The 17,116-nt window shown below is 43.2% G+C and overlaps 1 protein-coding gene across 8 annotated transcripts in view; it reads right to left on the bottom strand.

The window, feature by feature from the left end:
* Positions 1–17,116, bottom strand: part of GARRE1 (granule associated Rac and RHOG effector 1) — a 59,721-nt gene that overhangs the window by 20,299 nt on the left and 22,306 nt on the right. For 5 of the 8 annotated variants that reach the window (XM_021536702.4, XM_021536703.4, XM_085589427.1 and 2 more), the window contains exons 2-3: positions 10,015–11,344; positions 1,345–1,551 (exon numbers count right to left, since the gene is read on the bottom strand). In XM_021536702.4, the coding sequence (XP_021392377.2) occupies positions 1,345–1,551; positions 10,015–10,509 (702 nt within the window). In that variant the 5' untranslated portion in view covers positions 10,510–11,344. Of the gene's footprint in view, positions 1–1,344; positions 1,552–7,652; positions 8,760–10,014; positions 11,345–11,850; positions 13,787–17,116 lie in introns of those variants that run through there. The other 3 variants (XM_085589426.1, XM_085589429.1, XM_085589428.1) reach the window with 3 other exon arrangements.

The following is a 17,116-nucleotide window of genomic DNA, read 5'->3' as shown; positions in this document are numbered from 1 at the left end:
GAAACCACATATTTTTCTTATGTTTTCCTGATATCCTACACAAATACTCCAAATCAGTCATTTCAGTCTATCAAAAATTGAGAAGTTACTTCTATTGTTATTTTGGAACTATGGAGAATCTGTATTTTATCTCTGTCCTCCCCATGTAAGTTTAATACAGGATTTGATTAGTACAATACTTGTACAAAACTATTTTGAAATATAGGTTTTGTATTTCTGAAAAACAGAAATAGGTGAAGTAGGTTGCTCAAAAGGTAAAAAATAAAGGTCCTTGATTCTGTGAAGCCAAGTTTAATTTTAATCACAGTTTAAACAAATTTGATAGCAATTGCAGGGCATTTCTAGAAACTATAGTAGTTTTAAGAAGCTAAGTATATATTACACATAAAATTAACTTCTTTTATGCCAAAAAAGTACAGCTATACCAGGATTGGACCTGTTAAAATTATTTGTAATACACCTAAAGCACTCCCAAATCCCTATTTTATCCAGTGTAATAAATTTATGCTGCAGTAAAAATCACAAATAATCCCTCTGCATCCATGTAATTAATTTGCTTCCCTGTACCTTGCAGATGTTAGTGATAAATAAAAACCTTGACAGCATTTCTAGTCAGGATGACTAACAAGCCATGTGGGCCAAATGAGACTGCACAAGCACATGCTCCAAGTCATCTGAATTTAGGGAAAACACACACTCTGTGCCTGAATCCATTCTGACCCATCAGTCTCCAGGCTTCAATAGTGCCAGGGAAAGCAGCAAACCTCACAAAACTGAATGTCTTTATAAAGTACTGGTTTTGGCTGGCAATGTAAGGATTTCTCAGATGACATGTATTTGTAAAAGTACAAGTCCAGAGAGTGGCACATTTAAGTAACATGGGTCACATTTCAACAATGGATGAATCAAACAACATCAAGCTTAACAGCATGAAGACAGAAGTGTTAAAAATTACTACAAAGATTTTAAAGTATATGTGCTCAAAATTTGAGAGAAACAGACATTATCTAGATTGTTTTTCATCAAAATTTTGCTCTGTTTTCACAAAGACTTGTTGAGGTTTTTATTTTTAATTCCCTCTGCCCTATTTGATAATAACAAATTCTGTTTGCACTGCTTGTGTGCTCCTTATGTACAACCCTATCAACAAATAAAACTTTACACAGGGCAAAGATAGTGTAATCATCACATGAGTAAAATGAGTTTTAGTGTCTGAAACCAACTGCGCCACATTCCCCCCTTCAAATGCTGCATGTCTTTAAAATTAGGTATTTTCTTCCTTTCTGAGGACACCCAGGCAGACTTTAGGTTTCACTAAATCTGCTTACAGCAAGACCTCCATACCTCTGCTGCTCCTCTCCATGATCTTATTGCATCTTCCAGCTCATTTGTGGGGCTTATATTTGAGGCTCCAGTCCCACTAACGTTCTTCCTCTCCTGAGCTACAGCTTCAGCAAAGCAGGAGTGTGCCACTGGCTGGACTTTCTGCAAAGCTTGCGACAGGAACTGGAAGTGGACCTGCATCACTGTCAAGAAACATCGCCCAAGTACCTGTGGGAGACACACAAACCAGTTTCAAGCACATAGAAGAGCTCATGGAAGTTTCCCTTCTACCTTTTTGTTTGGTGTTTGGGATAAGGAACTACGTTAACCCCTGATTTTTAAAATTAATATAATGCTTCAGAGCATAAGAAATATACAATATTTAAACATTTACTTAGAATAATAAGTGGCTAAGTGAGCATAAGTTTCTATGAATGAAGGGGACATCAGAGTAATTCTGAGTAACTTTTAGTTCTACATTCAAGTTCTGACTACTTGATGTATGAAAAGCTTGTTCAATTACTTGGCAAAATCAAGCACAAAAATGGGAATAGCATATTATCACAAGGACTAAGTTAACACCAACACCCACCTGCACAAAGACCTGGCTGAATTTCTGATAAAAACCCAAAACATGAATCATTTTAAAACATTAACATAAACCGTAGGAGTTGGCCAGCAGTTCACCCTTCAGGCAGAGTGGTAGTGGGCAGGCAGTGGGCACCAACAGCCTTTGGCCCCATGACCACACACATGGTGGCCAAAGCTCAAGCGTCCAATGGCACCGTGTGACACAAGTGCCTCTGGAGCAGGCACTGCAATGGCTCCTGACGCTCTGTCAGGAGCCTTTGGAGCAGCCCTGCAATGCTCCTGTCGCTCCCTCAGGAGCTTTGGAGCAGGCCCTGCAATGGCTCCTGAAGGAGTGCCAGGAGCTTTGGAGCAGCCCTGCAATGGCTCCTGTCGCTCCCTCAGGAGCTTTGGAGCAGCCCTGCAATGGCTCCTGTCGCTCCCCCAGGACAGCCTTTGGAGCAGCCCTGCAATGGCTCCTGTCGCTCCCTCAGGAGCTTTGGAGCAGCCCTGCAATGGCTCCTGTCGCTCCCTCAGGAGCTTTGGAGCAGCCCTGCAATGGCTCCTGTCGCTCCCTCAGGAGCTTTGGAGCAGCCCTGCAATGGCTCCTGTCGCTCCCTCAGGAGCTTTGGAGCAGCCCTGCAATGGCTCCTGTCGCTCCCTCAGGAGCTTTGGAGCAGCCCTGCAATGGCTCCTGTCGCTCCCTCAGGAGCTTTGGAGCAGCCCTGCAATGGCTCCTGTCGCTCCCTCAGGAGCCTTTGGAGCAGCCCTGCAATGGCTCCTGTCGCTCCCCCAGGACAGCCTTTGGAGCAGCCCTGCAATGGCTCCTGTCGCTCCCTCAGGAGCTTTGGAGCAGCCCTGCAATGGCTCCTGTCGCTCTGTCAGGAGCTTTGGAGCAGCCCTGCAATGGCTCCTGTCGCTCCCCCAGGACAGCCTTTGGAGCAGCCCTGCAATGCTCCTGTCGCTCCCTCAGGAGCTTTGTCGCAGCCCTGCAATGGCTCCTGTCGCTCCCTCAGGAGCTTTGGAGCAGCCCTGCAATGGCTCCTGTCGCTCTGTCAGGAGCCTTGGAGCAGCCCTGCAATGGCTCCTGTCGCTCCCTCAGGAGCCTTGGAGCAGCCCTGCAATGGCTCCTGTCGCTCCCTCAGGAGCCTTGGAGCAGCCCTGCAATGGCTCCTGTTGCTCTGTCAGGAGCTTTGGAGCAGCCCTGCAATGCTCCTGTCGCTCCCTCAGGAGCTTTGGAGCAGCCCTGCAATGCTCCTGTCGCTCTGTCAGGAGCTTTGGAGCAGCCCTGCAATGCTCCTGTCGCTCCCTCAGGAGCTTTGGAGCAGCCCTGCAATGCTCCTGTCGCTCGCTCGCAGGGCCGGGGCAGGGCAGGGGCTCCCGGCCCAGGGCAGGAGGTGCCAGCCCTGCATCCCTGCCCCGCTGCGCCCAGGGGCCCTCGGCCGTCTCGGGCAGCGCAGCGCAGCAGAGCTGCTGTGCCGGAGGACTCCGGGCAGGAGCAGCAGTGCCAGCGCCCAGGGACACCCTGCAGAGCCAAGGCTCCCGGGGATCGCTCCCTGGGCAGGAAAAAGCTGACAAGTGTAAAACTGGAGGGCTGCAGAGGAAGGAGGATTCTCCACATTACTGCAGAAAAGTATTTCAAAGCTATTCAAACTGTTTATTTTATGGAGTTTATCACACAAAGCTCTTTAAAATGTGTATTTGACTTTGATTTATTAAAAAAAGCTTCAACTTGAATTCCATTTTAGGAATAATTCATAAAATACGCAGATAATGTACAAAGCCATCCTGCCTTGGAGCCATTAAATCATCTGCCTTATTTTCAGCTACATTCTTCTGGAATAAAACTATCCAGACACAATGTATCTTCCTGGCAGGACTCTGCAGTCACACCAACAGCTACATGCATTTACTATCTACTCCACAAGAACCACTGGTGGCAATGCTTTTTTCACTCCATCCAGACTCCTTTTGGACATTCCATTCTGGTTCAATCACTTCCCTTCTTTGTACAAGGCATAAAATTAAACATTTTTGCTACTTTGACCTCTGAAAGTGGAGCTTGTCTTATTAAAAAAAAAAAAAAGCAGTCAGCAAATGATAAAATTAAGAAAATTCCAACTTTTCTGGGTATGAGATTAGAAAGATTTATAAGAAAACTGCAGGAAGAGGCAACTGGTGATCTGAATTATTTCTGTGCAGGAAGAATGCAGTTCTCAGGGGAAGATGAAACGAGCACTCATTAAGAATTTCAAGCTTATTAAATTTCAAAGAATACTTAAGGTACAAAGGTTGAAGCTTCCCCAGTCTGGGAATAATGCTCAAAATAAACAAATTATTTAGGCTTTAGGTTGAAATAAACAAATTGTTTTAGGTTTTAAGTGGTAGCACACAACATTCCTACTTACAACTTACAATGTTAAACAGTGAAGATAATTAGTAACATCTGCTTTACTGAACTTTTATTTTGTTTGAAAAAAATCCATTTCAGCCTTCCTCCAAAATTGGTAAGGATTGTTTAAACTACTTCACTATCAAAGTGGTGGAGGATTTTGGCACTGTTAAATACTCCCTTTGGATGGATGGTAGATGCCAAACTCATTTTAAAGCTTTAAAGAGCTCACTTGGTCAGATTTTTCTGCAGAAGAGCCCCACCTTTGCCTTATCTGACCACCCCACCAGGGGTGGGCACTGACCCCAGTGCAGAGCAGACAGGGAACCTGGATAGCATCAGCACATGGATGCAGCTCTCCATAGTCAGAGACACCACCATGTCCTTTTCCAGTTTATTTGCCCTACTTTCCCATGCAGAAGTGTGTGACTCTCCTCCTTCAGACCAGAATAAACACAAACCCTACAAACTATGCAGGAATCAAAGCTGAACTGGAATCATCTCAGGTGCCAACCAGTGAGATTTCCTTTGGAGTAGTGATGTTCCCTTCATTTCTTAGACTCATTTATATTGTATAACAAGGTCTTCAGCTTCCAAACTTTTTGTCCCACAGAACACAGCTCTACCACATTGACTTCCCTGACCTGTATCAGGCAGGACAGCTGTTTGTCTCAGCAGAGCCCTACCTGAAGGAATCTCTCTTTTCCAGCTCAGGCAGTTGGAAGCAATGGGATTTTTGGTTCCCTACCAATGGGAGTACCAGGTGAGATGTAGTGTAGGTTACTCTGTCCCACTTTAATCTCCTCATGGGGGCACACAATCAACTTTGAAATATTCCACTGGACAAAGTGTACACAAAATTGCCAGTTTCCACTGCTAAACAGGGATGCCATACAAATTGCCCTGCAAGAAAATCATGTAAAACAGATTCCTTAAAAGAGAACACTACCAGTAATAAAGTCAGCAAATAGCAAGTGTCAGTCTTCCACACTTGATACAAACATTGGCTTGCAGTTCTTCAAGTGCCATTCTATGCAGTAAAACTTTCTTCTCCCCCCACCCCCCCTTTTTTTTTTTTTGCTATTTCCTTAAACAAGCAGAATGCTCAAAAAGCCAAACACCACAACAGAATATTCTGTGGTTTCCCTTAACAGCCTCCTTGGTGGCACAGCCTGGCTGCCACTGAACTGGTGTGCCCCATTGAGCCCCAGCAACTTTCCTGTACATTACCAGAAGCAGGCAGAGTATTCTTAATTTTACTACCTAGCAGTTCCCTGCAGTTCCAAAGAGTGATCTCATGAACACAACACCTCAGTCCTGCCCATGGGCTGGAATCACCTGCAGGCTGAACTAGATTCCAGCAGAAGCTGCAAGACTTGGGAAACCCAACAGACTCATTTCTTCCAGCAGTGACCCTAAAAGCCACTCATGATAATCTGACCTTGACAGCTACTGAAGTGGTCACTATCATTTAGCAGAAAAACAATTAAGTGTGAAGCATTTTAAAAATAAAAAGCAGCAATTAAAATGTAAGACCAAGTATTTTTTTGCTACTAACAGCTCCTCAATACAGAAGAGTCTGGAGCCAATCCCTGAAAATCCCAGGAAAGAGTAATTTTAAAAATAGTTAAATTTGGCTTTACAATGTTGCTAAGGAAAGCCTACATTTAATATTTATTCAGACATTCTCGTCTCACAAGATTCATGTTCAAACAATCTTAGGCTATTCTATACACATAAAAGCCAAAAATTATCTCCATTTAATACAGAACAGAGCATCCAAGAATATATCTGGTGCCTATCCATGCTTCCCTTTTGTACAGGAAGGCAGCCTTGACATTCCTCTCATTACTACCACTTGTAAGACAATGCACAAGCCCTGTGTAACTAAAAGTAATTATTATATTTTGCAGTACTGAGGCTTCTGCAAAGCTCCACAAGAGATGGGGAAATATACTTACCAGTTTTACTCCTCCCTATGAATTTGCTTTAATGTTTTTATTAACAGAAATACAGTTAGTGCATTCCCTCAGCTGACAAAAGAAATGAAAAACACCCTCTCATTTAACCTGATTTCCAAGCTGTTCCTCACCCATACAGGCACAGAATACTCAAGAATTCAAAGGTGTTCGAAAGAGGAAAATAAAAAGAAGAAAAAAATCAGCATTTGCATTTCTGAAATTAAGAAACCTTGGGAATCTCCATCTGTCACCACACTTTGATCAAGGGAAGTCACCTTCTTACACAGGCTGGCAGACAGGTCTGAACTAGCAAGCTTTGCCCTAAGTAACAATAAATAAATTAAAAACCTCATCCCCTGGTGCTATAGTCCAGGGTGCACAACAGCTTCCAGCCCAAATTCAAGTCAGGTATGTTCACCAAAACTTAAGTTTTCTTTATATTGCCTCTCTAAGGGGCAGAGCCCACTACAGCAGATAAAGACCTGCAGCACCTGAGAAAAGCCACAGCTCTCTGCTTGATTCCCAAAGCAAAACCTGTTCTGCTTGGACTTCTCATTCCTTCCCAAAACTACAAGCCTGTAAGCAAGGTTTAGGAAAATTGCATTTTCCTTAGCTGGACTCACACATAGAAATCCTCATTCTCATGTCCCTCTCATGAATTTGGGGTTCTGCCCCACTGCACCCTGAATTACAACTCACCTCCCCCTGTTTCTGTGCCACCAGCATCCAACCCTCAAATAAGAGCCCCTGCAGAGCCATTCTCAGGGTCCTGCTGAGCCTCTTAGCTCCTGCTGAGCTGCCACTTGGGTGTTTCACCACCTCAATTCTCTCTCAGAGCTTTGAGTTCCTTCAGCGACCCACTAGAGAAGGTGACAAAGCAACTTCAGATACACCTGTACTCCCCTCCTGGTATTTTCCAGGGGAACAATTCCACTGCCTCACACTCTTCCCCCATCACTTCCCTGTTCAGTAAACTCTGATGAAGTCAGACAAGCCCTTTATGTTTTTCTGCTTACACTGTGAGTTTTTTAATCCTGCTGGCAGTTTTATGAAATGTTAACTTCTCTATCTACCTGGGGGAAAAAAGCAAACCACTTTTTAAATTGAAATTTCAGCATAAACAGCTCAGTCTTCAAATCCCAGAAAAGCACAATGGAAGAGGATCTCACCAGGTCACCTCTGTGCAAGGAGAAATTTCACCTAGGTCAGTTTTGCTAGATGCAGGTTTAACCTGTTTTGTCAGCTCTGTTCCCTACCCTTTGCAGCAACCCACATCAGTACTCCACTAACATTACAAAGGATTTCCACAGCACCTAATGTGAATCTTTCCTTCTGAAATTTCAAGTTCCTTGCTCCACCTTACAGGGACATGAACAGACACAGACATGTTCTGGCAGCTTCTCACATACCTGAGCAATTTTGATTTTCCTTCTCAGCCTCCTCTTCGGTAGAGTCCATCTCTTCAATCTGTCCTCTGATGTCCTATTTGCTGGATGTCTGACTACTCTTGCTACACTCCTTTGGCTCCTTATTTCTCCAAGTGCTGTGCATGTGCACTGCTGTGTTTAAGGCCATAATAACCTGGGTATTTCCAGGTTATGTTCAGAGCTCAGTGCTTAGTTCATGGTTCCTGCAGGTTAGGGGTGTGTTAAATACATGGTAAATGTCTCTTTGCTCAACAGCAACAACACTGATTTATTATTTCCAACTGCTCAACACTGAGTCTTCCCCAACACATGACTCCCACAGCCCTAGGACTGTTCTCCAGAAGTGCTGCCCAGTGGGCTCCACTCCTGAGGCTCAAAAAGTCTATTTAAATATTGCAACATTCAATTTTACCCCCTGAATTCCATCCCAACTGGAAAAATAATTTGTCCAAGATTATTTTTAGTTCAGCAGGTCTCCCAGCATACTTACATTCTGTGCTTTCAAGTCACCTACAAACAATTATATTCCTGTACTGGCCTCTGCCAAGGTCCATTTCAAGAGTGAGCAGCTGCTGCTCCCTGGGCACAACCATCCAACCCCTCTGCCTGCAGAATTCACTCATCCAGAGTCCTGACTGACCCACAGAACAACCACAGGAGTCTCTGTCAAAGCCCTACATTCTGCTGCTGCTTAAGCCAAAGCAGAACACAACACTGCTCTCATTATACAGTGATGTGCATAAGTCTCACATACTTTTTCAAAGCCACGTGCAAGATGCAGTTTTAATTAAGAAAAGATAGCAGAAAAGTGCAATGAGAAGTGCTGGGACAGCCAAGAGGGGCAGGCAGGAAAGGCCAGGAGCAGCTGCCCTGCTGGCATTGTGGCATTCTACACACACTTGCTCCCAGCACAGAACTGCTGGGGCAGGGGAGGGAGCACTGCAGGTGCACATGGAGCCCAGAACAAGGGTCAGACCTGCCCAGGTAAACCTGGGACTAAAGCAAGTGTCTCTGCCTCTAAGCTAGCAGGATGTGCACCCACCTGACACAAACACTGCTTTGTTCTGCTCCTCAGCTCCCTGCTGAGCAAACCCTCCCTGCACAGCGCAGGGCAGAGCCAGCACCCACCTCTGCCTGCTCATGTGACAAAAGCAGCTCTACGGATGACTCCAGCGTTTGGAAGGACAGCATTTCCAAATCCACAAAAACCCCTAGAAGACATCCAGTGCTTCATATGTTTTTGTTTTTTAAATTCAGAAAGTCTTTCAGCACATCCATTATAAAGATTAATTACATAAAGTCACTCTTTTTTATATACATGGCTATAGCTTTAGCTAGAGAGATATTATTGGACTGTCTTAAGACATCTATAACAAATATAGCCCATCTTACTTCATTCTATACCAAGTATACAACACTGAGAACTGTAGTACACAGCTGCAGGGAGAGCTGTCACTGACAAATTGCATCCTCCCTAACGACTCCATCTGGAAGTGGTGCAGTTAGAGACAGCAGATAATGCCTGACAGGCACAAGCATTCACTCTTACAAAGCTACCTGAAATCTGAATCAAAACCAAGAGAATTTAAAAGTAGGTTTTCCATTCAGGATGTAGTTCTGAAGGAATAACTCTCAAGACTGCTGCAAAGTGAAGAAATATGTCAAAACACAAGGAACTAGTTAAAACTTCAGGAATTTATCTGTGACTATCCGTTAACACATTTACCAGAGGAGAAATACCCAGACCTTCCCAGGCAGGTGTGGCAGAAGTTGGGAAACCTCTCTGAATCCTGAATCTTGGGCACCCCCTGCCAGAATATGAGCATTGTAGCAAAGTCATGACAAATTTTTACAGTGCTAGTCTCACACAGTGTGTTATTTTCTTCTCACAACAGCTCAAAAAGACAAAAATGCTCTGAAGAGTGATAAAATACACAGTTTAACTGAAACAGTGATGACAATATGCTACTCCCATGTGCTCAGGTTTCCCCTCAGAATGGATAATACCAAGGAAAGTGTAGGCTGATTTAGAATACAATGGCATAACATTTTTAGAAACGTTAGCTAACAAACCAGAAAATTATTTAAAACTTTTGTCTACTTGGTTCTTCTACAGGAATACCTACCAAATACTTAATTTAACATAGATGGAGGTCAGATCTCACAAATGACTTAGTACTTTCTTAGTACATAAATGAAGAGTTTATTTCTCCACCAGCATTATGCAAAAATACACAGCAAGGTGGACAAAACTTCTGGTGTAGAAGAGATTTTGAAGAGAAATCCAGTTAAGAAGGAACGATACAAATTCATGAGCAAAACAGTATCCTGCAAGGTAACTTACCTCAATATCTTGTAGGCTGAACTCTTTTTGATCTTTGAAGTTTGCAGCTCCTGCACTCAGTTCCATCAGCATTTTTGCTATTTCTGGTTTTATTGCTGCTGTGAGTCGACTCGCCGCTTCCATGACATGTTCCTGCACGTCTTTCAGTTGCATAGCTGCCTTAGAGTAGTGCGAGTTCCTGAACACGCTGCTGAAAAGGTCTGTAAGGAAAGTGCTCGTACGGCAAAAGACGTTGAGTGCATCCAGGTATTTGGAGATTCCCTGCTGGATGTCTGCGATCGGCGTCGTGTGGGAGGCGGGGTGGGAGCAGCCGCCCGCAGCAGCTGGGGACACCAGGGGGGTGCTGGGGGTGGCCGATGCCAGCGGGGCGCTCAGGGTCCTGCCCAGCTCGGGCATTTGATACTGCTGGTGTTGCTGCACTTTCTGCTTGGACCCGCCAAGCAAAAAGCGCCGCTTATAGTCCATTTTGCTTTCTTGTGCACTGCAGCAATACATAAGTGAGTGCTTGTCCAGAGAGCTCTTGAATTAACAATCACTTGTCAAATTCCTTCCTCGGGTATCTATGTACAGTTACAGCGCAGGACTGTGTACATAGGTTTCACAAAAGGCATTTCAGAAAGGCAAGCGTCTGTATAATCTGTATCAGCAGTGGGAACAGCAGCAGATTTGCTGACTCTGTGTTTTCAATGTTCGGTGCAGCCCTGCTGCAGTTATAAACTGTACTCAAAAAGCAAGCCCAAGTATCTTAATAATGCTCTGTCTCTTGTGTGGTATCCCCTCCGCAGGCAGAAAAGCCAACTGGAGCAGAGAAGTGATCGCTTACAAGTTCTTCACGAGTGTAACATTGTCCGTTGCTGTTGCATCTACAAAAGTTAATTCTGTCAATGCAAATAACAGTTTTAGAAGCAATACCTTAATACAATTCTCCCATTAATAGGTATCAGGAAAAGTGGAGTAAACCACCGATCAACAGCGATTATAAAAGCAGTGCAGAGGCTCTTTCCTTGAAAAAGCAAATCCTTACATCAGCAGATCAAATATCTTCAAATGTCTTGACAGATCCAGTCTGCCAACTCAGTTTACTTGTAGTGTCTCTTCTTAATATTGGAGGGGGGAAAAAATCTGGACTGTTTAGAGAAGACTTTGCAAATATAAGCTATTAAAAACTAGAGTGTTTGTTATTGCAAGCCTTCTTCCCCTTTCCCTGTTTGTTGAGGTAGTTGTTTCCGTTGTAACTTTAAGAAGTGGTGCTTCCAGACTGCGTTTGCCCTCAATTGCAGACTCAGAACAAAAATGCACAAATGTATTTGTAAGGCCTCTAGGTCATTTCCTGTGAAGGGGAAAAAAAGAAACGTTATACATCAGAGAACAATGAGAAGGTTTAAGAATTTAACTCCTGCAGTGTCCTGGTTCACATTTCTGGGCACACACTGTCAGCAACACCCAAGATTCAAAGAGGGAGAGAGCTGCACTGAGTTTAAAAGGCTGTTAGAAGCCAGTGTCATCCTGTTGCTAAACTCAACACTGTTGGATATTTTCTTGTTAATTATTTCATTGTAGGCTGTCAAATTTAAGAGTCTGGCTAATCCCCAGTGCAAGTCTTGCACAGTTAAGAACAGTGAAAGGCTGTTACTGCAGAGCTCAAGGGGAGTTAATCACATTTTCTAATCTCATCCTTTAAAAATAATTTAAAAATGAAATCAATTAAAACTTTTCCTCATGCACCGTAATTTATTGCAGAACTCTCCCATTCATTTTAATAGTTTACTAAGTCAACAGATACAGGCCCCTAGTTTTTTATTTAGTACAACAACAGACAAATGTGCCTAATCCTACCTGAGATTAGATGAGAAATACAACATTCATATCCCATTCCAGTGTGATGGGCAGGCAGCATCTCTCATACACAAGGTGGTATACGAGGCACAACTGCCTAAGAGAACCTGAGTGGTATAAATAACACCCTCAGCACACATCAAAGTAGGGAGGAAACAAAACTTCTGTACTGCCCTGCTCAAACTGGCACACCCTGGTGCAGCTGGAGAGCCAAGAGCTCCTTGAAGGCATCCACAGGTGAACAGAGCCTGAGCAGTGGGAAGGGATGAGATGGAGCACAAGGTGTTCAACACCACACACTCATCAGACAGTGTCAGGACAATATCAGAATTGTGTGTCATGGTAAATTTTTCAGTAATTCCTTCATTTGGTTTCTGTGTTTGCCATCAGTTTGCCCAGTCCTAGCACCAGTCACACTTCAGGCCACTCTCTACCTCTCCTACACACCCCCTACTTGATTCTATCAAACAAGAACATTCTTTTCCTTACTGCAGCAATTGCAATGTCAAAGGCACTTGGTAGAATAATCCAGGAACCTTTGATAACAAAATGTTCCTTTAGCTATTATATTTGAGCAGTGAAATCTGTAGCAATATTGTCAGAATGGCTGGGGAACAAAGATTTTATTTTCAGTCAAAATTTCTTATTTCCATCTGTCTGAACGCACACAATATTCATTCATTCCCATTTTGGCACATATGTAGGATACAAGCATCCCACAGATAAAGAAGACAGCAAGACACAGCAGGACAAAACATCCAGAGCTGGGTAGTCTCACTCCCACTAAAACAACAGAACACAAGTTTTTCAGGAAACCATTGATGCAGATGGTTCTGCTTCAGAGATCTAGAGCAAATATTCTTTCGTATTGGCACTTTTTAAAACCTAAATCTCAAAGAAACTCCCATATGCATTTCAGCATCCTTAAAGTACTCCAAGCTGACTACTTACCTTTTTAACTACTTCTCTCAATATTCACACTGAATGTGTCAAATCACAAAAACTCATTAAAACCATAATTTTCTAGGAATTCTTGATGTCACATACATAGCTGAAAGTAATTTTCTCCTTATTTTACAAGTTATGGTGTCTTACAGTGGAGAGCGTGATTAAATTGGTTTCCTTGATTGCATATAAATGTAGATGGAACAAGAGAGTTGGTTCATTTAAATGCAACATATAAGTAAATTAGTGATTGTTTTTCCTAAGTAGACATGAAATTTCTCATTGCAGAGGAACTTAAAAGATGATCATTAAAGAAAAAAATAAGAATGAGGGGTTTTCAAGCTCTAGGGTACTGATTTAGATGAGATTATCAGAGATGTACCTCAGCTCAGTGCTTGTGATTACACACAGAGCCTTTCAGGATCAAACACACTGAACTCATCATTTGGAATGGTCAGATATTTAGCTAATATATAAACCTGCTGCATCCTAAAAGAACATAAATGCAAGGAATATAAAAATGGTGGCTTCATATTTTCTACAGTTGTAAACAAAAATGAAAAATCATTGTGTTTCACTTCTAGACAATTTTGTAGCCAAACCTGCAGGTACTTACTCAATTCCTCAGCTTCAAAAATCTCTTGTAATAAAACCTACAAAGAAGCTTAAAGAGGACAGCTTGTATCTTCAGCTGATATTTATTCAAAGAGAGGAAAGCTGCACGCCTCAATACCAGACATGTGTCTGAATACTATGTCTGAAACTCTATAATGAGCTCTCTGACATGCTACATACAAAATAAACATTCCTCCTTTTGAATCTTTTCCTGAAAAAGTGAAGCACAGAAGGTTCCCATGCTCTCCCTTCCCCACTGCTTTTGGTGCATGCACTAAGTTAGAGCTCCACTCCGAACTGCACAGACTTCAGGCTACGTTAGGAAAAAAGAAACCAAGGGTTTCCATCTAGTGATACAAGAACAACATGCTATCACTTATAAGCTTATATAAAAATATAAGCTTATCATTAATTTTGTGGAAAACAGAAATACAGAAACCAAATGAAGGAATTACCAAAAAAGTTACCACACCACACAAAAAGGTATTTTAGTCCTTTCTTCATGTAATCAAAACCAAAACAGTGCTGTTCAGGTACTATTAAAGACTGTAATAGAACTAATATATAATAGAAACCCAGCTCCACACTGAACTGCTTGGAAAAGCTCAGCATGCTGTTTGCATTCTCACTTCAAGGAGTTAATGCCAAAGTTAAGGAACTATGACAAGTTTGGATTGTTTGAACTTCCAGAGAATCAGACAGCTGCACAAGATCCTCTGAAAATGGCCACATTTGCATAGAGGAGACAGAAATTGCAGGAAAATGAGTGCAAATGCAAATCTGTTCACTACTTTTTTAAAATGTAGCATCCAAATATTTTTGCTTAAATACTTCCCAGAAAAAAATTATTTTTCCTAACTTCATCAGTCACAAGAGATATGAATAAAGAGGGAAGACGTTGAGATGAGTGGAATTTGGTAACCCCAGTTTGTTTAGGACCAGCATGAGGAGTCCAATCCCCCATCTGTCCTGTTTGGAATTACCCTGCTAGAAGAGAAGGCAATTTTTTCCCTGAATCAACACAAGAAATTGACCAGTGCTTTAAAAAAGTTTCCAACCTCAACTTTAAAATCTGGCAAAAGTTTGCCTTCAATTGGTGTTCTTTATGGATTCTGTTGTCTTTCCAGAGAATATACAATAAAACACAAAAGAGTGAGATAGTCCAAAAGACCTGAGCTAATTTTTTGAATGTAACACTTCATGCCATTTCATGCTGGTTTTTATTAGATGAGATACAGATTCCAAACCTCAGGATGAACTTAACACCGCACCCACCATTTATGTAAAACAAACTAAATCAAATTAATGTTCAAAAAAAAAGCTAACTCCAAAAGAGACGAGCCAGAGCAGCCAGATTGCTTACCCAGGAAAAGCCTGAACAAACAAACCCACTGCGAGGCCAAGAGGCCAGGAAGCTGCCAGAGCCAAGGGCCTCCTGTCAAAAACACACAGAAGTCTCTCTGACATTTACTGATACAAATGTGGTGCAAATCTAAAAGTCACTCCACAAGGAAAGGTGTCATTCCATCTTCCACAGTTTCCTGCCACTAACGTGTACATCCCATCCATCACCTGGCCAGGCCACCCCATGCCCAAATGTGAATACCTTAAACCAAACATATTCTAAATGGTCCTCAACACCTGCCCAGCAAACTGGGAGCAGGAGGGCAAGGGAAGCCTGTACACCATTCCCTGAGGACTGCCCAGTGTCCCTCTGTCCCCACCACAGCTGGCTCAGGACTAAGGGAGTGACCAGGCAACAACAGTTTGTGTGTGGGCACCCAGCTGCAAACATCCCACCGAGGAAAGCCCGGCTGGGAAGGACGTGGGGCACAGAGCTGAGCAGCCCAGGGTGCCACCTGCAGCACCACGCTGGCCTGGAGGACAGGGACAGCAGCCAGGGCTTCAGCAGGCAGCACAGAGCCCTGACTGGGGGACTTCCAGCCCAGCAGGGTGGTTTGAAAGCACGGGCATCACTGAGCCAGGAGAAATGGGGAGGAGCCCCAGGTGGCAGCCTGGCAGAGGGGGCACCAGCGTGCCCAGGTGAGCCACAGCCAGCCTGCACCCCCAGGGAGCAGCCAGGGCTGGGCAGGAGCAACACGTCCCTTCCTGCTCCTCCTCTGACGCAGGCCACTAAGCAGAGGGAACAATACAAGTGGATTAAAACAGACAGTGGAAACTCCTCCAAGTAAACTTTTCAGGATCCTCATAGATAATCAGGTTAAAAAACAACAGTCAGGTATCCCCAACTACTTTTTGGGAGGTATTTTAAGACAGACATCACTTTTTTAACTGGGAGTTGATTAATTTTACACTCTTCCAAACTGAAGATGGATTACGTCTACAAAACATATCTATTCAAAAATATTAGAAATTGGAATCTACAGAACAGGGATTCAATATAAAGAACAGTTCTAATTTCAGCAACTAATCTCAACCTGATTAATTGAATTCTGACTTTGACTACAACTTCTCCATTACTCTCATCAATACACCACACCTATTAGTATTAAAATTGCCACAGGAATGGCACCTGCCTCATATATTCAATCCACCCATGAAGAGAAAACACATGTGAGCTTTTAAAATTTGTTTTCATTTTCAAACACTGTTTTGAACAGAAAACTTTTCAGAATAATACAAGAGCTGAAACTACATTTCAAAAATTAAACTTCTCAGCCAACAAGAAGAGCCACCTTTAAGTAATGCTGACTGGCAGAAAACATGTGTCCACCTCTGACATCAATCAAGTTGTTCTGCACCTGGAATTTCTTACAACACATCATAAATACTTAAAGCATGCACATGCTTTTATAGGGGTTGACAAGTATTGATTATCCTCACTACCAGGGCAAATGAAGCTTAGGGTTTTTCCAGACTCACTCCCACAGCTGGCAGGATGCAGGCACAGAGCCCCAGCAGCCCAGGAATGCCAGCAGGGACAGGACTCTCCCCACCCAACCCCAACTGCTTCTGGGCTGGAGCTACAGATCCAGGATGGAAAACCAGCACTGCTTTCCAAGGCTTTCTAATGGGGTGGGCTGCAGCCTCCAGGAGACCCAGGCACCTCCTAGAGAGGCTTTCTAGTTTGGGGTTTTTTTGTCACCCAGGTTGTAAAAATCTCCTGTTAGAGGAGGATGGAGGAAAGTCAGAAATACACCATTATACCAAAATCATTTTAGTTCTTGTTAGCTCATGAATTGCTCATTGGGATTCCTTTTTGGCTGCTTGCCCAGAACAGTTGGAGGAAAAAAACCAAACCAAAACAAAAAAGTAGTCAAGTGAATCCCTAGTGAATCCACGAAGCTCCTGTTGGATACATCCTTCTCCCAGGGTGCCCCATCCCCTCTCTGGTGCCAGCAGCCACCCTGGAAGTGCCCCCATGTCCTCCCTGCCCCAACTGGGGACCTGAGCTCCCAGAACACACTCCACAGGGCCTGTGCAGTTAGCACAGTTCAACTAGAATCAAATTGAGCACCTCAAATTTCAACAGAGTCATTTATTAATTTGGAACCTGCTCTCAGGTTAGCAGTGAAGCAGTTACCAACGAAAGCACTGAGATTTGTTAAACCAGCAACCTGGTTTTATTAACTCAAAAGACCAGTTTCACTGATGCTATATCTACCTAATATTTATGGACAGTCTCTGAATTAATTTATTATGCCTTTGTCTGGAGTTTTCTTCCCTTCAAAATGACACTCCTTAA

This window comes from Lonchura striata, chromosome 11, assembly GCF_050655825.1.
Source record: "Lonchura striata isolate lonStrDom1 chromosome 11, ASM5065582v1, whole genome shotgun sequence".
NCBI classification, from domain to species: Eukaryota; Metazoa; Chordata; class Aves; order Passeriformes; family Estrildidae; genus Lonchura; species Lonchura striata.
The sequence above is the reverse complement of the archived record's forward strand: the minus strand, read 5'-3'. Positions and strand labels throughout refer to the sequence as shown.